Here is a 22,439-nt window from a genome sequence, read left to right as displayed (position 1 = left end):
AAAGTGCCCCTTCAGCTCTGGGTCCTATCCTATGAATGTTGGGTAAGGCTGAGTGTTTTGTTTTTTTTCTTCTTGTTTTTTATTGATTAAGGTATTAACATATATGGAGACTTTTTTCTTTATACTATGCTAGTGGTTCTCTATAGTAGTGCATCAGAATTACCTGGACACTGTTGAAACATTACTGAGTCCTGCTCCTAGAATTTCTAATACGTTAGGTTTCAGTTGGGTCTCAACTTACATTTTTAACAAGTTATGGATGATGATGATGTCAAGTATAGAGGTCACACTTTTGAGGAAATTGCTTTACCTGTAGCTGAAGTGCTGCGTTTCATTTTTTAATGTTTTTATTGATTTTTTTTTTAGAGGAAGGGAGAAACATTGATCATTTGCCTCCCATATGTACCTTATCGGGGATTAATAATTTACAGCCACCTCACTGGGAATTGAAAAGCGGACCTTTTAGTGCATAGAAAGACACTCAACCAATTGAGCCATACCAGTCGGGGCAAGAAGTGTTTTTTCAGAGGTAATTGCAGTGAGATATCTGGTGTAGATACTATTTCTTGAAAGAACTGGTTTTGCTACTGCTTCATACATAAAACCGTGTTACTGGGTCCCATGTGTCACAGTCTCTGGAAAGTTACTCTCAAAAGAATAATGTACTTAAGAGGTAATTAAGGGTACTTAAAATGCTCTCTTAAGGAGGTAATTAAGGGTACTTGAAAATGCTCTATTCAAAGGAAGGAATATTCTCATTGCAGTGTGAATTTTAGGGAGTAATTTTCTCCCTATATTTGCTTTCCAATTAGTTACTCCCTAAAATTCACCCTGAAAATCTGCGTGACTCTTCCCTCCTGCCCAATTAAATATGCAGATTATCTTTTTTTTTTTTTTTTAAGTATTAGGTAAATGAAGATGTAGGTACCGAATTACTTGAGATATAGGGAAAATTCTGAATGAGAAGACTCGGGTAATATGATTCATGTGAATTTACCTTAAAGTTTTTAGCCCTTTTTTTGAACTTGAGTTCTTAAGTTTTATCATTATAGCATTGAAGAGCTCAAAAAGCCAGGTATACAGTAGGTAATATGAAAAGGTAAAAGAGCATGGTACACAAAAGTCAACACTCCCGCTCCGATAGTAGGACATCCGTAATATTTTTAAATCGTGGGTGCTGAGAAGTATAAGTCTGTGGAAAATCTCTGCATTCTTATTTTGTTGGAAAGGGATAGCAGTTTAAATGATTGGTGTGTGGGATGGTGAAATTATTCATACCTCCTAATTCATTTTGTTGATGACGTTGCTACTTAAGCTCACAAGCACCAAGTGTTTTTCAGACCCATGTTTTTCACTTTTTTTTTTTTAAGAGTGGAAGGGAGAGGGATAGATAAAAACATTCATCACCTGCCTCCTGTGCACCCCCTATTGGGGACTGAGCCCTCAATCCGTTCATGTGCCCTGACTGAGAATCTTTCTTGGTTCATTTACCAACTTAACTGTTGAGCAACACTAGCCAGGCAGACCCATATTTTTAAAAACATTATTGATTTCAGAGAGGAAGGGGGAGAGAGAGAAACATCAATGATGAGAAAATCGCCAATCACATGCCCCACATTGGGGGATCTAGTCCACACCCCAGGCATGTGTCCCTGACTGGAATTGAACTTGGGCCCCTTCAGACCACAGGCAGATAGATGCTCATGCACTGAGCCAAACTGGCTAGGACAGACCTATACCATTTTAAGGAGCAGCGAAGCTTCCCAAAACCAGCAGCAGGGAAGGCTTGGCTTATGCTGGAAAAAAGGAATTGCCTCTGCCCTCCAGTACTCCACACATGTAGGCAGACATCATCCTTCTGCTAAAACCTTTATCAAAACAGAGTTTGTTTTTTTTATACAAGTAAAATTTCTCAGCCATTTTTAAGTGGTAATATAGTTATACTGTACAATCATCACATCCCCATAACTTCATCTTATAATACTATGCACATTAAACTGACCATTCCAGCTATTACCCAATCATCATTGCAAGTTGTCAATGATTTTTACTACCTCATGTAAGTGGACTCCCAAGTGTCTTGTGGCATTTCACTTAAGGTGATGTAGTATACTGCAGAGTTTTCATTCTTAAAGGTTGAATAATACTCCATTGTATGTATATACTGCATTTTGCTATCTCCTCACCGAAATTGTCAACATTCAGAACAGCAGACTATTGCTTCCATGCACAGTGCTTGGCTCTTACTCAAGACTCGGTAATGCTGCAGTGTACATTTTCTACATGATATAAGTGAGCATGGAGACAAGGCTATTACCAGGCTATAGAAATTTGTCAGACTTCATTTCAGGTGTTGTTCTCTTGTTTAACAAGTTCAAGCTTTCATAGAGATTCAGACAAAAAGATACACAGGAGACAGTAAATCCTTCAAAATCTGACCACCTATCCCATATAATAAAAGGCTAATATGCAAATTGTCCCCTCTGGAGTTCTACTAACCCCAGAGGCTGACCACCAGGGGGCAGCATAGAATGAAGGCATTCCCCAATCAGCCCTAATCACTAGCCAGGCCTAGAGACCCTACCAGTTCATTAATTTCATGCACTGGGCCTCTAGTATAGAGATACTATTTTATCTCATATTTGCACTTATATATGCCTATACTTTTAGAAAATTATAAATGCTGTTTTGTAACCTGCTTTGGGGGAAATTATGGGTATTCCACATCAATGAGTATGCATCTTTCTAATAACTTCAAAATATTTTGATTCCCTATTGGTAGATTTTTTAGTTTTATTATACATAGATATGAATATATGCTTAACATCAAACCCATATGTGGAGTGTTTCAGTCAGATTATCTACATACAAGGGTATAAAAGGTTAATAATGAATAATGCAGAATAAAAGGCTAATAAACAAATTGACCAAACAGTGGAATGACCAGTTGCTATGATGCACGCTGACCACCATGGGACAGACATTCTACACAGGAGCTGCCCCCTGGTGGTCTGCACTCCCACAGGGGAGCAAGGCTCAGCCAGAAGCCAGGTTCGCAGCTGGTGAGAGTTGGGAAGGTAGTAGGAGACTCCTGCCTCAGCAGCAGCACTAAGGATGGCGGACTGATGGCTTAGGCCCACTCCTGTGGGGGTGGCCTGGACATCCCCAAGGGCTCCCAGGTTGCAAGAGGGCGCAGGCCAGGCTGAGACTCGCACACATACCAGTGCACATACTTTGTGCACCAGGCCTCTAGTATAATATAAATTTATGTGACCTCACAACTATAAACTGACTTTTGCCCATCCCTGTATATGATTAAAAAAAAAATCTGCAGGAAGGCGAGTCTAAATCCTTGTGTCTTTTCAAGGATTTCTTCAATCCCTAGCTTCCTTGTTCACTGCATCCCATCATTCTTGAAAGAGGAGAGTGTATGGTCAATGTGGGGTTGGGCGGAACTCCACTCGAGTATATCCCAGTTTACCCCGCGGCCGCCTGGGTACAACGGAAAGGCCGTTGCGCATGCACACAGGAGCCACCTGGGAGATGAGAACTTTGAGGCTGAGCGTTCTATCGCGCGCTCTCTAGTGGCCACGGAGGGCAGCGCTGACAGGACGAGGGGGCGGAGCCCAGGGCGGCGGAAGTTAAGTCACTTCCGGGCTGGGTGTTTGTTTGGACTGGAGAAGGGAGGCGACGGGCGAAGCGCGCGTCGAGCGGGGTAGCGGCGCTGCCTGTGGAGATCCGCGGAGGCCGACCGGATTCGTTGGCTGCCGTCCCCGCTGCCGTGCACTGGGTGAGTGATTCCCTCGAGCGGAGCAGCGAGGAGGGTGCAACGGCTCTGGCGGTCGAGGGACAGTCCCTCAACGACGGCTGAGGGGCTTAGAGGGTCCCTCGGGTTGTTCGGTCACCTAGCCTTGTAGCTCCTTAATTTTTTGCTGCTTTCGGCCGAGTGTGCAGAATGAGCTTTAATTGACTTCCTCTCTTTTCTCTAAGAAATGGCCGTCGCTTTTTTTTCTCATTGTCATTATTATTTATGATTTGGATCTCGCAGCACTTTATCCGGGTCCTCGGTGGCGCGCGAGGGTTGCTGGGATGGCACTTTCTCGCTCCCTCCTCCCCCCCTTTCCAGTCCCTTCACACACACACCCCTCTGGTACTCTTTTCCCCTTCTCCCCCACGGCCGCCTGGCAACAAAGCTCATTGTTTCTCCCCCCGTGTACGCCTGCGCGTCACCACGCGCAGCCCCTACTTGCTGCGCGTGCGCCTTCCGGAGGCTGGGAGAGGGGAGAGAAAGGGGCGGAGGGACTGGCGGGCTGGCGAGCGTCCTAGGGGAGCTTTCTGCAACGGACCACCGGCCTGTACCTCTGATTTCCTTTCTCGCGTTGTTTCGCTTAACGATATTCGTTATTTCTAGTTATATTGCATCCCATGCTCCAGATAGGAGAGCCTTTGTTACTGGAATCCCTGGTCCCCAGGAGGGTTTTGAGCCACATGAACTTTCAGGGCCTGTCCAATTTATGCTTGGATTCTGGTCACTTTACTCTTAATTTCTCCCTGCTAATTTGTGCTTACTCCCCACCATCAACAAAAATATATGGCTTATGATGAAGTTTTTCAAAACATTTGCTGAAGCAGCGAGCAGTAGTCTTTTCTAGTGATTCCTAAAAGGGGCCTTTTCTGCTTCCTTTCGTTGCCTTGTTTTCCCTGCTTTTGCCGCCGCATCATCTCACAGAAACCACAATTTCTGAAAGGAATTTGGCACCCAATTTGCCATGGGAGAAGGTGACAGCTGACAGCTTTTGACGCTTACTTTGACAAAAGACAGTTCTCATTTTGCTTGTGCTGGCTAGTTTTTTGTTTTTTAATGTATTTTTATTGATTTCAGAGAGGAAGGAAGAGGGAGAGAAACATCAATGATGAGAGCGAGTCATTGATTGGCTGCCTCCTGCACGACCCCGCTGGGAATCGAGCCCCACAACCGGGTCACGTGCCCTTGACCTGAATGGAACCTGGGACCCTTCAGTCCTCAGGCCTATGCTCTATCCATTGAGCCAAACCGGGTAGGGCTGGCTAGTTTTGTTTTGTACCTTTGTGGCATGATTTTTCATAAATTGCATTTGAGCATTTAATCAGGTGTTAAAGTTTGCATTTTTATTAAATAGCCTTTGAATTTTCATACCCTGCAGGTTAGGTCCCCAAATAAGAAAAGGTTCTCCATAAGGATTTTAAATTGTATTTTCATGTTTACTGTTCGTGCTTCTGTTCCCAGTTTAAAAAAGAAGATATCCCACAAGTTAGCCTGTTAATACTACTTGTTAACTGCAAAGTTAAAACAAAAACTTTCCCCCCACAAATACGTCTATGAAAAATGAAAATAGGTAACTTGACAAATTATAGCAGATTTATATTTTTTAAGGGATGAGAATTAGATGATGGAGGCTCAATGTAATGGTTAAAACGCTTGGAAGCTTGGCAATTTTTATTATAGTATGTTGCATATTGTTCCTTAAGAGTTCGAATTGAGGTAGGTAACCTCTACCCTATTTGGGACAGAATAAGTTTATAGTAAATCTCCCCCTTCCCCCCAACTGGTTTGGCTCAGTGGATAGAGCGTTGGCCTGCTGACTGAAGGGTCCCAGGTTCGATTCCAGTCATGGGCATGTACCTTGGTTGCAAAAACATCCTCAGTAGGTGTGCAAGAGGCAGCTGATCAATGTTTCTCTCCCATCGATGTTTCTAACTCTCTATCCCTCTCCCTTTCTCTCTGTAAAAATCAATAAAAAATATATTTTTTAAAAGAAATTTTCCCCCCAATAAGTATTCTGTATCTAATTCAGACTTACATCTTTATGACTCCAGAGAGTGATGCTCTAGTTTTAATTAAAAATATACAATATAAACATTTATAAAAAGTCTGAATATTGTGGGAAATGAAAGAAGATGGAAAACAAGGCCATGATTTCTTTTTGTGTTTTTGCATATTCTTATAATTTACAAACTATTTTCACATTTATAATCATAACAACCTTGCCGAAACCTGTTTGGCTCAGTGGATAGAGCGTCGGGATAGACTGAAGGGTCCCAGGTTCGATTCTGGTCAAGGGCGTGTACCTTGGTTGCAGGCACATCCCCAGTGGGGGATGTGCAGGAGGCAGCTGATTGATGATTTTCTCTCATTGACGTTTCTATCTCTCTATCCCTCTCTCTTCCTCTCTGTAAAAAATCAATAAAGTATATATTTTTAAAAAATCATAACAACCTTGAAATAAGCAGAGCAAGTTTTATCTTGCCCATTTTGAAATCAAGGATAGAAGCTTAACAGGTTATTTTTATTAGGCACATGCTTCTACAGCATTTAGAAATGCCAGGTGTTATTCTAAGGCTTTTAGAAGTATTTAATCTTTGCTGTCTCTAAAGGTAAGTACTACTTACCAAGGATAACAAATGAGAGATGTGATGTAACTTGCCCAATGTTCCACAGCTAGTAAGAGCCAGAATTTAAAATCCAAGTAGTCCAGAGATTATGTGCTCTTAACCATTATACTTTGCTGCCTGTGATTTTAGTGACCTACCCAGGATCCTGTGGGTGCTTAGTGGCATATCTGGGATTCGAACCCAGTCCAAGATTAAAGTTGTCCCAAGTTATTGCATCTGTGATCTGGACCACCCTGTTCACAGGTGACTTAATAGTTTGCATTTGATGTACTCCAAGGTTCAATTCCAGTAATTCAATCTTTTTTTCCTCTTAATTTTCTCATTATTTAGATCAGTGCTGCCCAGTGAGATAGCTATTAAGCAGCCTTATCTATTGAGTGCTTGAAATATGGCCGGTGCAACTGAAGAACTAAATTTAATTGTATTGAATTACAATTCATTTAAATTTAAATAGTCAAACATAGCCAGTGGTTACCACATTGGATGGTGGTATTTAAAAGTTTGAATGGCCTCTGACAATTCTCAGTGGAAGAGGGTGTGGGGGATGCAAGAAGAGGTTGGACAAAAATCATACACACATGGACAGTGGGGCGGGTAAGGGCAGGGGTATGGGTGGGAACTGGGTGGAGGGGAGCTATGGGTTGGGGGAGAGAACAACTGTAATAATCTGAACAATAAAGATTTATTTTAAAAAAAGAAACCATGTATCCCTTAGCTGTCATTTAATATGTAATCCCTTGCGACTAATTTTTTTCACTTACCATACAGTTTTTATTGTTCCTGATATAAAGTATCAAGTATTTAATTTTTTAAAATTTATCTTTATTGTTGAAAGTATTACATATGTCCCTATTTTTACTCCATTGACCCCTTCTAGCCCACACCCACACACACCCCCACCCCAGACCTTCACCAACATTCACCCACACTATTGTCTATCAATGTAAGTATTCCATTTCTTTTAATGTTGAGTAATATTCCATTGTATGGACATACCACATTGTATTTATCCATTTATTAGCTTAGTCCCTTTAGCTTGTATTTACTTTATGGCTATTAAAAGTAGTACTGCTGTTATCCTAGCTGGTATGGCTCAGTTGGTTTAGCATCATTCTTTGTACAAAATGGTTGCCAGTTGAATTCCCAGTCAGGGCATATGCCCTGGTTGTGGGCTGGATCCTTGGTCGGGCTGCACATGGGAGGCAGCCGATCAATATTTCCCCCTCTCCCTCCTTCTCTCTAAAATCAATAATATATATTAGAATATGTACTGCTGCTATGAATATTTGTTACAAGTTTTGTATTAAGTATTTTCTAGCCAATCTAGTGTAAAGTGGTATCTAATTGTGGTTTTGATTGCATTTCCCTGATAGTTAATAATTTCCAGTATCTCTTCATGTGTTTATTGGCCATTTATATGTCCTTTTGAGAACTGTCTATATAATCCTTTGCCCATTTTTAAATTTTTTTTGTTGAGTTGCGATCGTTTTTTATGTTTTAGATACAAATCTCTAATCAGATATGATTTGCTTCTCAGCTTCATTTATAATTTATCAGAGATTCTCTACATTTGTAAACCATAAAAACACATAGAACCTTTCTTTTACATATATGAATTTAGTACAGTAAAAATCTCGATATAACTGACTAAATTGGGGGGGGGGGGTGTCTTTTAAATCCTAAAGTCCATTATATAATGAAGTAGGTTTTTTGAATGCATATGTTAAAAAATTGCCAATTTATTTAGTTTACCTGTTTTTGCTTACCTAGACGTGTTTGTGTAAATAAAAGTGTTATGAAGAGTTTAATTTTACAGAAGTTTCCTATATGTATTGCTGTAATTTTAAATTTATACTGTTAGGTTTATTAAACATGTACATTCACCAGTCTTGTTAAAGATGTACTAGTTTTAAGCATTTGAAATTTTACAAATTTATAATTTTTTTCACATCAATTGTTAGTTTTGGCTTAACTAAACTTTCGTTAAAATTCTCTTTTTTTAAATGTGTTAGTTTATATCATATCAAGTCCATATAGTTTTAGACTCATTTATCTTCAGGAATCACCTAATGATCACAAACTATTCGTGAGTATAAGGGATGAAATTTTTTTCTAGTATATGTTTGAAAGCTATTTTCTGCAGGGGTCTAGCATTCTGAGCTTGCAGTTTCTTTCAATGTAGTTTTAACTTTCATTATTTTTTAAAATATATTTTCTTGATTTTTTTTTTACAGAGAGGAAGGGAGAAGGATAGAGAGTCAGAAACATTGATGAAAAACATCGATCAGCTGCCTCCTGCACACCTCCCACTGAGGATGTGCCCGCAACCAAGGCACATGCCCTGGACCAGAATCGAACCCAGGACCCTTCAGTCCGCAGGCAAATGCTCTATCCACTGAACCAAACCAGTCAGGGCTACTTTTCATTATTTTTTAAAAGCAGCTGATTTTTCTTATCGTTTTTTTTTTTTTTTTTTTTAATAATTTTGTTGAATTTTGCTTTTAAGAATTCTCTGATATTCTGCTGTTTGACTAATGCAGCGTTTTTCAACCGCTGTTCCGCGGCACACTAGTGTGCCGCGAGATGTTGCCTGGTGTGCCGTAGGTGCAGACAAGACAAGAATTTTATAATTTTTCACTATTTTGTTTACTTAATATTTCATAATAAAGTAATTATAAAATACTTTCTTTGTGTTTATTTGATTCCTATTCAAGAGAATTACTTTATATATAGTCAATATAGGCACAGAGTTAAATTTTTTAACATTTTCTAATGGTGGTGTGCCTCGTGATTTTTTTCATGAAACAAGTGTGCCTTTGCCCAAAAAAGGTTGAAAAACACTGGACTAATGTATCAAACTTTGTATCTATCTTATTTTGAGATTCTTGGGCTTCTTAAACATATTGGTTGAAGGCTTCATCAAATCTGGAATAATCAGCCCTAGCCAGTTTTGCTCAGTGGATTGAGTGTTGGCCTGTGGATTGAAGGGTCTGGGGTTTGATTCTGATCAAAAGCACCTACCTCTGTTGCAGGCTCACGTGTCATCCTTCCATTTTCCCCCCACCCCACCCAGTACCCTGAGTTTCAGGTTCCATGCAGGCATTAGTTGGAGAGGCAACCAATTGATGTGTGTCTCTCTCTGTCCCGCCCCCTCCCCTCCACTCTCTCTAAAAATCAATGGGAAAATAATATCCTCTGATGGGAATTGTTTAAAAAATCTGGAATAATCAGATCCTTCCTCTGCTGCATTTGTGATGTTCTTCCCTCTGCCCCTACATTGCTTGAACCCTTTTTTGTATTTTCTATCTTAGTCATTGATGTTTTCTGGATAATCTTTTATCTTCCAGTTCTTTGTATTTTGTTTTGTTTTAACTTTATGTTATGATGTCTATATAGTATCTAGAAGTTTTATTGTCTGTTCCCATTCCACTGTGCACTTTTTTATACTCCGCTGTTCTCTAAAGATATTTTCAAGCTTGACATGTAATAATCATTTGTTTTGTCATCTGTGTTATATAATCCCAATATTTAAAGTTAGGTATGGGTCTGACATTGCCTTGTGTAAGTTGTGCTGCTGCTTGTTCATTGTATCTTTTTTCCTTCTGGAGTTATTTTTAATGATATATTGTTCATTGCCCTGGAAAAATTATTTGTGGATGTCCTAAGACCTAGAATGAAGATGCCTTCCTCCCAGGACCAGGCAGGGGCACTGGGACACTAACAGTTCTGGACCACTTCACACTCAGTTCATGGCTTGGGATGTTCCGGACCTCCTAGGTCCATGGTTGGCAAATTGCGGCTCGCAAGCCACATATGGCTCTTTGGCCCCTTGAGTGTGGCTCTTCCACAGAATACCACACCTGGGTGAGTCTATCTTGAAGAAGTGGTGTTAGAAGAAATTTAAGTTTAAAAGATTTGGCTCTCAAAAGAAATTGCAATCATTATACTGTTGATATTTGGCTCTGTTGGCTAATGAGTTTGCCAACAACTGTCCTAGGTGATGAGAACTTCTTCCTCCTATCCTCAGGAGAATCATCCATAGGCAGTGTCTGTTTTCCCTTCTACCTTTTCCTCTTAATTTTGGTTACTTTTGGTTTCCCCTACCCTGAGCATATAGCCCTTAAGGGTCCTGGTTTAGAGTGGGGAGGATTTTGTATTCATTTTTATTTTTATCTTTTTAATCCTCAACCGAGGATTATTTTTTCCATTAACTTTTAGAGAGAGTGGAAGGAAGAGGGAGAGACAAGCAGAAACATTAATGTGAGAGAGATACATCGATTGGTTGCCTCCCACATGCCTCAACCATGGTCAGGAGCCTACAACTGAGGTATGCGCCCTTTACTGGAACTGAACCCAGGACCTTTCAATCTGCACGCTTTACCCACTGAGCCAAACTGGCTAGAGCTATTCATTTTCCACCCTGACTTCTATGCTTCTTGCTCCATAAAGCATCCAACGAGTCAAACCAAAGAACCCTAATGGGCAAAAGCCATCAGCGCAAAGGCAGCTTCCTTGTTTAAAAGTTCCCCTTTGCTTTCTGAATTCCCACCTTATTTTCTTGTCAACACTTAGTGCTTTTAAGGATTGCTTATAAAATATCTACTTTTTAGTAGAAAGACTGGTTCAAATAATCTATTCCACCATTGTTTGTTTGTTTTAAAGTCCTGATTTATTTATATTTTAATAAATTAAAACAATTCAAGTAAATAGGTATACTGTCTTCTTGACCAAAGACTTAATATGTTTTTAAAAAATTAATATAGGTCAAGTTGCAAAATTTAATAAAATTCCAGTCAGATCATTACAGGCAAAATGATTCTAAAGTTCATATGAAGAATAAATATGCAAGCTTTTCTATAACCCCAAAGAAAGATGAGGAAGGGAGTTCTGCTTATTAGATATTAAAACTTACTGAAAGGCAACTTTTATTTCAGTTATTGTCATTTTTAGCACCACAATTTCTCTTTGGTTTATTTTTTATTTTCTCTGTTGATGTTTTCCTTTTGATGAAACATCATTCTTATGGTTTCCGTTTGTTCTTTAACATATTTAAAATACCTGTGGAAAGTTTTTGTCTAGTAAGTCCAATGTCGGAACTTCCTCAGGGACAGTTTCTTCTCTTTTTTTCCTGTGTATAATCCATATTTTTCTATTTCTTTGCATCCTATGTTATTTTTATTGAAAACGGGACATTTTGAATATTATAAGGCGGCAGCTTTGGAAACCAGATTCTTTCCTCTCCCTAGGGTCGATCTGCTTGTTGTAGTTGTTTGCTTAGTGACTTTTCTAAACTGATTTTGTAAAACTTTGTAATATTTTTTGTGTGTGGCCATTGAAGTTTCTGTTTCATTAGCTTAGTGGTTAGCTGGTCATTTAAAAGAGATTTCCTAAATCCTGTAAACAAACCAAAAAAACACACACAAAACCCTCCTACTCTTTGCAGATGGTTTCTTGTGTATGTTGAGTCACACCTTCAACTCTCAGGCAGTTTACAATTCTTAGCCCCACTTAATGTGCAAAACCTGAAGGTCGTCCAGAGGTGAAATTATAGGGTCTTTTCCTAAAGTATCTCCTTCACCAGTGTCTCCTCCCAGTCTTTTTACTTAGTCTTTTTTTTTTTTTTTTTTTTTTTTTTTCTTTTTTTTTTTTTGTCCCAACTGTTATTTCTTGATTTAGGCAGCATTGGCTACACATTTGGCTTTATATGTTGAAAATATGCTAATCACTTTATGATTTTACACTTTAAAATTGTAAGCCTTATGGTGCTTGAACTATATATTCAATTTTTTAAAATAGCAAACATAAAAAGGAAGTACTATAAAAAGTGGTTCAAGAAGTGTCAAGAGCCAAAACCAGTTTGGCTCAGTGGATAGGGTGTCGGCCTGCGGACTGAAAGGTCCCAGGTTCGATTCCGGTCAAGGGCATGTACATTGGTTGCGGGCACATCCCCAGTGTGGGGTCTGCAAGAGGCAGCTGATCGATGATTCTCTCTCATCAATGTTTCTCTATCCCTCTCTCTTCCTCTCTGTAAAATATCAATAATATTTTTTTAAAAAGAAAAAAAAGAAGGGTCAAGAACAGGTCATAGAAGAAAATTAAAAATCTAATACATTACCTTATATTAGAATACCTTGGATTAAATAATTATAAATCTATTAACTTTCTGAAAGTAAATGATCTTTACCCCTCTGGCTGTAGCCAGAAATTGGTCAGCAGTTGTCCTTCCCTTAGCTGTCTAAGGTATAAGATTAGTGCCCAGGCTCCAACTTCTTTCTTTTTGCTTCAGTTATGATTTGTTTCCCAAATATTGCATGATAAAGTAATTTCATTTACTTATATTTCATAGACTCTTTCGTTGGGATCTATACCAAATCTATAAGTTGTTTGATGACATGCTAACAGGCAAAAAGCTGAGGGAGGGCCTTGTTGAATGCAAGGATTGGGCCCTTTTTCCCAAGGATTGTTTATATTTTATTTGTTACTGGTTGGCATTAAACAAGGAGGAAATTGTTCAAGTTCTTTCGGATTCCCAGACTATAAAGTTTGCTGAAACAGATTTTTCATTGTGCTATGCAAACTTGTGCTCATAAAATGTATGGAAAACACTTTTCTAAAAAAAAAAAAAGTTTGGCCCTAGCCAGTTTTGCTCAATGGATACAGCATTGGCCTGATGACCAAAAGGTCCAATATTCAATTCTGGTCAAGGGCATGTACCTCGGCTGCAGTCTCCTCCCTGGTCGGGCCATATGCAGGAGGCAACCAGTTGATGTGCTTCTTGCACATCGATGTTTTTCTCTGTCTTTCCCTCTCACACTCCCTAAAAACCAATGGGAAAATATCCTCAGGTGAGTATTAACAAAGAATTAATTAATTAGCTAATTATTTAAATGTTTTAAAAAAATTTGCTTTTGTATTTAGACCTGCTTTAGTCACCTTAAAAGCATAGTTTGTTTTTGTTTGCTTGTTTTTATAGGTTTCAGAGAGAGGAAGGGAGAGGGAGAGAGAATCATTGATCGACTGCCTCTTGCATATCCCCTATTGGGGATCAAGCCAGCAACCCAGGCATGTGCCCTGACAGGGAATTGAACCATGATCTCCTGGTTCATAGATCAGTGCCCATCAACCAAGTCACACCGACTGATGGCCTCTGCTTTTCATAATATTTTAGGCAAATCTAAAACTTAATTTGTGTAATATGAACACATAAATGTTCAGTAGCCTATTAGTGGAACAAATCTCCTCAGGTGAGGATTAACCAAAAAAAAATTAGTAATTTTCTTTAGAGAAACTGATTCCTTTTTAGTCAAAACTTCCTATCTAATAAAAGAGTAATATAGCAAATTGACCATACCTCCACTATACCCACAAGCCACGCCCACCAGCCAATCAGGAGCAGATATGCACATTAACCCAACCAAGATGGCTGCTGCCACAGAGACAGCAGGAGACTTGGGTTTCCCCAACAATGGAGGAAGCCAAGCTTTCTGGCTGCCCTGCTTGCCTTGGCCTCTGCGTAAGGCTACAGAGTTTCAATTATAGAAGATAAGTAAATCCCAACAAAAATGGCTGCAGCCACAGAGCAAGCAGAAGTCTTGGCTCCACTCAAGGCTTCAATGTTTCAATTATAGAAGATAGATAAATCCCAGATACCAGGGCCTCCACTTGGGCTGCTGGGGCATGTGGTCAGCTGGCAAACAACCACAGGCCCTTCACTCAGGCCACCCCACCCCACACCCTAAGGGAACCCCCACCCACCCTGATCCGGGACACCCTTCAGGGCAAACCAGCCAGCCCCCACCTGTGCACCAGGCCTCTATCCTATCTAATCTTATCTAATAAAAAAGAGTGATATGCAAATTGACCATCACTCCAACACACAAGATGGCCAGTATGGGAGGGCAGTTGGAAGGAACCAGGCCTGTAAGAGAGGGCAGTTGGGGGTGATCAAGCCTGCAGGGAGGACAGTTAGGGGTGACCAGGCCTGCAGGGGATGGTGTTTAGGGGCAGTTAGGCATCAGTCAGGCCTGCAGGCAGAAGCGGTTAGGGGGTGATCAGGAAGACAGGCAAGCAAGCAGTTGGGAGCCAACAGTCCTGGATTGTGAGAGGGGTCCCAGATTGAAGAGGGTGCAGGCTGGGCTGAGGGACACACCCTGTGCACCAGGCCTCTAGTGTTTTAATAATAAAGGTTTATTTAATTAAAGATTGATGATAAATAAAAATATCAAAGATACTCATTGTCTGTTTTCTGTCTTGTCTGCTTTCACAGTGCCTCAATTTCTTAACCCAAATCATGTTTTCTTTTTCCCCACCCCTAGCACAAAAATCTCAGTCTGTCTCTGCTTCTTTTCGTGTGTGTGTGTGTGTGTGTGTGTACACACACAACAACAACTCAGTAATTTTTAGTTTGAGAACCTCTTAATGAAAAATGACTTTACTCTATCAGGTTAGGACCACCTACCACCAGCAAATTAGTTTAAAGGGTCAGGCAACACACACAGAGCAAGTTTTAACCCAAGAGAAAAAACGTTTCTAGTAGATTTACTTAGTGTTTTACCTGATAACTTTGGAGAAATTAGGCCTGACGAGGTGTTGGTTTTGTGTTTTGTTTTGTTTTGTTTAATTTAAACTCTATACTCATCAGATATGTTTCCTTCCTTTGGTACAAATCACACCACTGTTTGAAATTATGTATAAGTAACTCTTGTTTAATATAAACCCATTCTTAGCAACTTCAGAATTAATAAATTGGTAGAATATTAAGAAATCTGAAATTTCATGGTTGAACTTTTAGCCTGCAATATATCAATTAGATTAGATCAAGTTATCATCTATAGGCATACCTTAGCTATTTCATAAACATTAAAGGCATATCATCTATAGGCATACCTCGGAGATATTGAAGGCTCAATTTTAGACGACCATAAAAGTGAGTCTTGAATTAAGAGCCATTGGTAATCCTTTTATTGGTTGGGGATTTGCCTTAAATTTGTAAAAATCACATCACCTGTGGAGCTTAAAAAGAAGGTATGCCTGTATTGAGTATAAAAAGTCAACTAGATAAGCATTAGATATTATTTTTACTCAAAATAAAGAGAAATGAGATGATAAAGAGGTGGTTGCACAAAGAGATTGGTTGCCTGAAATTTATTGTATTATATTATGGGGAAATCCTGACCTCAACCCACAGATAGAGCAAATATACAGGGGTTAGAGGTGCCAACCTCCCACAGTCAAAATCTGTGTATAACTAGAGCTGGCCAAGCCTTGAACAACAGGGCTTTGAACTGTGCTGGCCAATTGAACTGCAGTAAATTGGGGGGGAAATTTGTGTGTAAGTTTGAACACAAACAGTTGAAACTCATTGTTCAAGGTTTAACTGTGAACTGTAGAGTGGTTACAAGTCCAAGAGGTGCAGCACTATATCTTAGGATTCAGGAACTAAGATTATTAAATTCTTCGTTTTTACTTTCAATCTCTAGGCTTTTTAAAGTCATGTGATGACTTAAGTCTTCCAGATTATGCTTGTTTTATAAAGCAAGGGGTATCTAATATTTTTAAAAATTGAATGGTTTGGGTATTGCATTTAAGCAGTTGATTACCTTCACTAATTGTTACATTAGATGAGTCTGGGTTCTTAGCTATTTCATAAACATTAAAATCATTTGGTGGGGGGGGGGAATGAAAATTTATATTGCTTGATTTATTATGTGTTAATATATTGTGTGCGTCTGCCCTTACCAATGACTCAGTTGAAGCATCCTCCTGTACACCAGGAAGGTTTCTGGTTTGATTCCAGCTGAGGCAGGGATGAGAGGCAACCAATCAATGTTCTCTCCTCTCTCTCTCTCTCTCTCTCAAATCAATAAATTTGTATATATGTATCATGTGCATCTAACACTTAACCATGATGCCTGGTGATAATAAATGCTCACCAAGAAAGAAAATGACTAACTGTATTGTTCTTTTAAGGTTAAAAACGACAACTAACGCCAACCATGAAAGATCCAAGTCGCAGCAGTACTAGCCCAAGCATCATCAATGAAGATGTGATTATTAACGGTCATTCTCATGAAGATGACAATCCATTTGCAGAATACATGTGGATGGAAAATGAAGAAGAATTCAACAGACAAGTTAGTTTTATGTACAAGCATGTTCTTTTTGTACTCCATGACAGCCTTCAATTAATGTAGCTCTATTTGTTCCTTAAGTGTATTTGTTTTTTCAATCTGGTCCCTTATTTATGAGATATATGGATTTCTGTGCTACCACTCCTATTTTATCTGGATGATGATTATTACCAGGTTAGCTAGTTTTTTTTCAGGGTTCCACCCCAGAGATTCTAATTCAGATGGACTAGGGTGTGGCCTGGGAAACTTATTATTTAAAAGCTCTCAGATGATTCCAGTGAGCAATTAGGTTTTGAAACCACTATGCTACACCAATCATACTGCTCTGCTGCAGTGAAAGTCAAGAGAATGGGATTCAAGAGCAGACAGGCATAGGTACTAGGGTACAGAATTATTTTGTTTTTTCACTTGAAGTTCTCAATCAGCCTGAAAATATAACACCACTGTTTTCTTTAGAAAACTCTCCTACTTTGATAAATACTATCTTTTATTTCCATATTTTTAGTTTCTATTTCTATCTTTTGTCACTTTTTCAGATTATGGTTTGGGTAATAAGTAGCCAGCTTGATTTTGCCATATCCAATGATGGATAATCAAGAGTAAAACAATGTAGTCTTATTTCAGTGAGAATCAGTTGTGGGAGGAGGGTTGTTTAAGTTACTCATGCCCTGAGCCTGCCCTCTAAAGATTTTTTTCAGTTATTTTGGGTAGGTTTAGGGTTTATGTAGTTTTAAAGTATCATAGGTAATTCTGACATGCATTCCTCAGTGTCAGCACTCCTTTATTTGTTACTTCTTTCCCTCCACCTTCAATGGAAAAAAAAGTGTATTCTGCAATGACAAGTAAAGACATAGCAAAATCCTAAACAGATCTTCCCAGGTGTTATGGTAAACTTTTTTTTTTTCTTTTTTTTTTGTCTTAGCAGAAGAGGAAGTACAACATTGTGCTTTTAAATAGTTTAAAATATTTCAATCTGTTTCTAGTGATGTCTTACCAAGTATGCTGTAAACTGTCCCTTATTTATTATAAATCCAGATAGAAGAAGAGTTATGGGAAGAAGAATTTATTGAACGCTGTTTCCAAGAAATGCTGGAAGAGGAAGAAGAACATGAGTGGTTTATTCCAGCTCGAGATCTTCCACAAACTATGGACCAAATACAAGACCAATTTAATGACCTTGTTATCGGTGATGGCTCTTCTCTGGAAGATCTTGTGGTAAAAAGTTATTTTTCATCTTCTTAAAACCTTTTGCATAAATGGAAAAGCCAGCAATCATCTGTTTAAGAAGAGTTCTACATCTCTTCTCCTGAAATTGTACTGCTTTTTACTATGGAAGCAGAGGCCTCCCAATCTCACTTATGACACGGAGTGACTTCTGGCGACACTCTGGAATTAGTCTGAGACTACTAGCAGACTTCTTGCCACTGCTTTTAGCTTTGATAACAGTTGCCCTAAGATATGTAAATGTCTTTAAAAAAAACATTAATCCAAAAGAAGTACACAGTATGTCCATGTGACCTACCTATTTAAAAGTAGCTTGATGGAGAGATTTTTGCTCTTTAATTTTTGTATTAAACATTTGGTGAAATTTGCCAATTTTTATCTGGAAGGTAAAATTTTGGAGATTTTTCTTCCTGAATTCAGGAACTCCAGGATTTTCACTTGAGTTAACCAAAACTCCTTTTGGAACTGTGATTTAATGAGGGCATCTATAAGCTCTTAGTAGAAAAGAAATCTATTTGCATCTTTAATTATTTTCAGTGTCTAATTGTTGATATTATAGTAAAATGTATTTTTAGGGAATTGTCATTACGAAGCATCAGTACTAGAATTAAACCTAATGAGTCAGTCCTTCACTAAAATGAGAAATAATTTAAAAATAATATGAAGTTAGAATGCTAACTTTTTGTTCATATTGATAATCTATTTGCTTCTACAAGGTCTCTAAAATTTACCCCTAAACTGAAATATTTCTTGCAGTTGTTTTCTGTTCACTGTGTAGTGATTTTCTATAACCTGGCTGTGCATCATAATTACCTATGAAGCATTAAATACAAAATAAGTTTCTCAGCTACATTTCAGAACTGTAGAATCAGTCATCTAGGCATGTTTATTTTTTTAAAAAGCACTCCCAGAGGATACTGCCAGCCTACCTTATCAGGCATTAGTAAACCATCCTTCTAAACATTGGGGGTTGGAGGGTTAGAATTATTTGGGTTTTTTAGTTAATTTTATTTAATTTTTAGACAGAGCGGAAGGGGTAGGGGGAGAAACATCTATTTGTTGTTCCACTTATGCATTCATTGATTGATTCTTATATGTGCCCTAATGGGGATTGAACTCAACAGCGTTGGAGTATAGGGATGATACTCTAACCAGCTGAGCAACCCAGCCAGGGCTAGAGAACACTGACATCTAAACTGTGAGATAGCTTTTGTTGCAATAAATGACCCAAATAAGCAAATATGTGATCTGAATAGTCTGTTGGGTTGTGCTTGTTTGTGGCTACTTTATTCACTCCACAAATAATCCTGGTTGCTGTGATGAGTCTAGCCCTTTGCTGGATATAATGTGTAACTTGAAACTAGAACCAGTATAAATTTATTGTGTAGAAACTGATTTGTTCATCTCATCTGCTTAAGATTACATAATTCCTTCTTATTCTTTTGTTGCTGCCAAAAGATTACATATTGAAGAACACTGCTTTTTTTTTTCTTCAATATATATATTTTTTATTGATTTCAGAGAAGAAGGGAGAGGAGGAGAAAAAGATTGAAACATCAGTAATGAGAGAGAATCATTGATCAGCTGTCTCTTGCACATCCCCTACTGGGGATTGAGCCTACAATCCAGGCATGTGCCCTGACCGGGAATCGAACTGTGACCTCCTGGTTCATAGATCAACGCTCAACCACTGAGCCACACCTGCCGAGCAAGAACACTGATTTTTTTTTTTTTTTTTTTAAACCTCACACTTTTACATATATTTCCCTTGAGAGAAGAAAGAATATGTTCTGTGCAAGGAAATGGTTGTGTATATGTATAAATTATGAAACTAAGATTAAATTATTATTCCATCATGTTTAATGTGCTTTGGTCTTGAAGTAAGTGACATGGGGGGCTCAGAATTAGTCTAAAAGCCTTCCAGCATGCCTCCATTTCAGACCCTGGAAACCATCCTGGTTTCTTTTTTTATCCTTTTCAACTTGTATTCCAAGATGTGGTAGAGGGAAACGTCCAGCTATTCCCTATATGCTGACATCTGCTTAGGAAAGTAAAGATTTAGAAATATAGATAATGTTGGTATAAGTATCTTAAGGTCTTTGGAAACTGCCCGGTTCTTCCCCTCACTGATGCAAAAATGAAGTCCCAGTGAGAGTAACTTTGCCAGGCTTACATAAGAAGTTAGGGCCAGGTCTGGGGTTCCAGCCTAGGTCTTCTGACTCCCCAGATAGTTTCTTTTCCTAATACATACCATGCTTCCTGTGGGAATTAGAATACAATTGTTGAAAGATAACCACATTTTTAATGAAGACCTTAAGATGAAATTAATCTATAAACACTTCCCCAGTCACTTTAATCATCATTTTAATACTTGTTTAATATTTTTGCATATTATGAAACTGCTTAAAGAAAGTCAAATATTACTGGTAAAAAAACAGAATTCCTTGTTCTGTAACACTTTTTTAGTTTATGTAGGTTTCTTTTTACACTTAAGCAAAATTAATTTCAATTCCTGCTTGTACTTTAGAAAGTTGTTAAATTTGATATAATACATATAGTTTACATCTGGCTCCTGCCTTTCTAGCCAAAGATATTTTGGGGTTAAGTTTATCAATCTGAGTTCTTGCTTTTGTCTTGTGTTTTTTTGTTTTTGTTTTTAGATGTTTTTGCATGTGGATCTAAGTTGAATGCTTCTGAGTATCTGAAGCTATCTGTTAATGAACTTGCTTTTTTATGTACTTATTTTCCAGGTCAAGAGCAATCTGAATCCAAATGCAAAGGAGTTTGTTCCTGGGGTGAAGTACTAAAATATTTGAGTAGACGGGGCCCTCTTTTGGTGGATGTAGCACAATTTCCACACTGTGAAGGCAGTATTAGAAGACTTAATTGTAAAAGCTCTCTCGTCACTGTGTTACACTTATGCATTGCCAAAGTTTTGTTAGTCTTGCATGCTTAATAAAAGTGCTGAGACTGTTATTAAGTAAAGAGCTGTCAAACATTTACTGAAAAGTAGAATTGGCCCCATGGCTGGATGTGAAGACAGCAAGGAAAGAAGCACCAGTCAAGTTGTGTTAAAGCACCAAATTAAATGACCTTTTTAAAGCTTAGTGAATTGTCTTTTTTGAAGCTAAACTGGTCCCTTGGGTTTAACTAGCGCTTGCTAATAATTCTAAACTTTTTTTAAATCAGTAAATTTAAATTAAGTTCTAGTTAAGCAAATTTCTCAGTTCAGACTGAAGTTTACACCCATCAAAAAGAATCCTCTGAGGAAGGCTTATTAGTTAATTTGAAATAATTCATTTAGACACATCTGTCTTTGGTCACTGATGTTACAAGGTAGTGATCAGATTAGAACTAGTATTGGCTTTTATGGTATGTTATCATGTAAGAAATACATCTGAGAGAGTATGTGATTTGAGAATTGCATCTTCTGCAATTCTCACTGTAGTTGTGTCTTTGTGAAGTCTAACATTTGACCAACCCATAATCTAATTGAACAAAGAAATTGTAACGTGATTTGAATGGTGCTTTTCCTTGCTTTGTTAACCATCACTACAGTAGTCTGCAGCACAACTTTCCTTTTAACAAAGCTAGAACAGTTTTGGCTTCTTAAACTTCATATTTGGGTAGGTTAAGCTGCCATACGTGTTCAGTGTGAATAGTGTTTAAGTTGAAAATATTGTAAAAAAATTATATTTTTTCAAAAATATTTAAAAAAATAAATAATAGTAGAACTGAGCTGATGGTTGTGTTTATTGGTGCTGAATGCAGACTCTCCAGTGGTGATTTTCACTTTAATGTGGTCTCAGTTCCTCAGGACAACTCTGCTGGCAAGAGTTGCTGAGAGAACAGACTTGTTAGATCCCATTGTGTCAAATATCCTATACTAGAGGCCCTGTGCATGAAAATTCACAAAGTGACCAAAAACCTTGGCCCACCTGCCCCCTCTCACAGTCCAGGAGCCCTCAGGGGCAAGAGGCGACCCAGCGATCAGGGGAAGGCAACACCCCATCACACATCTGCTGCTGCCATTGCCAGCGGCGCAAGCTTCAGCCAGCCCTGGTTACCTGAGCCTTGTGTGGCCCTGGGTGGCTGGGCAGCCGCCATCCGAGGCTTGCCTGTGCCTCAGGCCAGCCTTGGGGGGACTGAGGGGATTAGGGGACTCTGGAGGCAGGCATGCTGCTCCTGCCGCCCCCGTAGGGCTGAGGGGACTGGACGCTACCATCCTTGAGGGTGTAGCAGTCAATTAGCATATTCCCTCTTTATTACATAGGATAATAAAAGCCTAATACGCAACTGGGAGTTCGAATGCTTGCTCTGACATGCGCTGACCACCAGGGGGAAGTGCAGAACATGGCAGGCATCGGTGATGTCATGCTGGCTGTGGAGACACTGCCCGCCCCAATGGGCCTCGATGAGAGTGGAACCCAGGCAGGATGGTGGAGTAGGTAAGCAGGTGGCACCAGGCCAAGGCAGGTGCAAGCAAAGGCCAAATCGCCCCACAGACGGACCAATGGCAGTAGTTGTGTGTGGGAGGCCCGGCCCCCGATCAGTTGACCCATAGGTGGGATGGTGGAACACAGGAAGGGGTGGTGCTAGGCCAAGGCATGGTGCCAGACAGGGCTGCAGGATTACGAGGCTGGGGACACAAGC

At 39.1% G+C, this 22,439-nt stretch overlaps 2 protein-coding genes across 7 annotated transcripts in view; both read left to right on the top strand.

Moving 5' to 3' along the window:
- MATR3 (matrin 3) overlaps positions 1-123 on the top strand; it is a 49,508-nt gene extending 49,385 nt beyond the window's left edge. For all 6 annotated transcript variants that reach the window (XM_036424863.2, XM_036424865.2, XM_036424864.2 and 3 more), the window contains one exon: positions 110-123. In XM_036424863.2, coding sequence (XP_036280756.1) covers position 110 — 1 coding nt within the window. In that variant the 3' untranslated portion in view covers positions 111-123. The remainder of the gene's footprint in view (positions 1-109) is intronic.
- Positions 124-3,633: 3,510 nt separating this feature from the next.
- Positions 3,634-21,524, top strand: PAIP2 (poly(A) binding protein interacting protein 2). The gene is made up of 4 exons (XM_036424920.2): positions 3,634-3,790; positions 16,402-16,565; positions 17,598-17,777; positions 20,537-21,524. Exons 2-4 carry the CDS (start codon positions 16,428-16,430, stop codon positions 20,591-20,593), a joined length of 375 nt encoding a protein of 124 aa, XP_036280813.1. The 5' UTR covers positions 3,634-3,790; positions 16,402-16,427; the 3' UTR covers positions 20,594-21,524.
- Positions 21,525-22,439: the final 915 nt, after the last annotated feature.

This window comes from Pipistrellus kuhlii, unplaced genomic scaffold (assembly GCF_014108245.1).
Source record: "Pipistrellus kuhlii isolate mPipKuh1 unplaced genomic scaffold, mPipKuh1.p scaffold_m20_p_8, whole genome shotgun sequence".
NCBI lineage: Eukaryota > Metazoa > Chordata > Mammalia > Chiroptera > Vespertilionidae > Pipistrellus > Pipistrellus kuhlii.
The sequence above is the reverse complement of the archived record's forward strand: the minus strand, read 5'-3'. Positions and strand labels throughout refer to the sequence as shown.

Excerpts from the sequence above, each read along its gene's own strand:
- PAIP2 (XM_036424920.2), top strand. The coding sequence starts at position 16,428 with ATGAAAGATCCAAGTCGCAGCAGTACTAGCCCAAGCATCATCAATGAA. Across the intron at positions 16,566-17,597 it reads AAGAAGAATTCAACAGACAA|ATAGAAGAAGAGTTATGGGA; the intron begins GTTAGTTTTATG and ends TTATAAATCCAG. Across the intron at positions 17,778-20,536 it reads CTTCTCTGGAAGATCTTGTG|GTCAAGAGCAATCTGAATCC; the intron begins GTAAAAAGTTAT and ends CTTATTTTCCAG.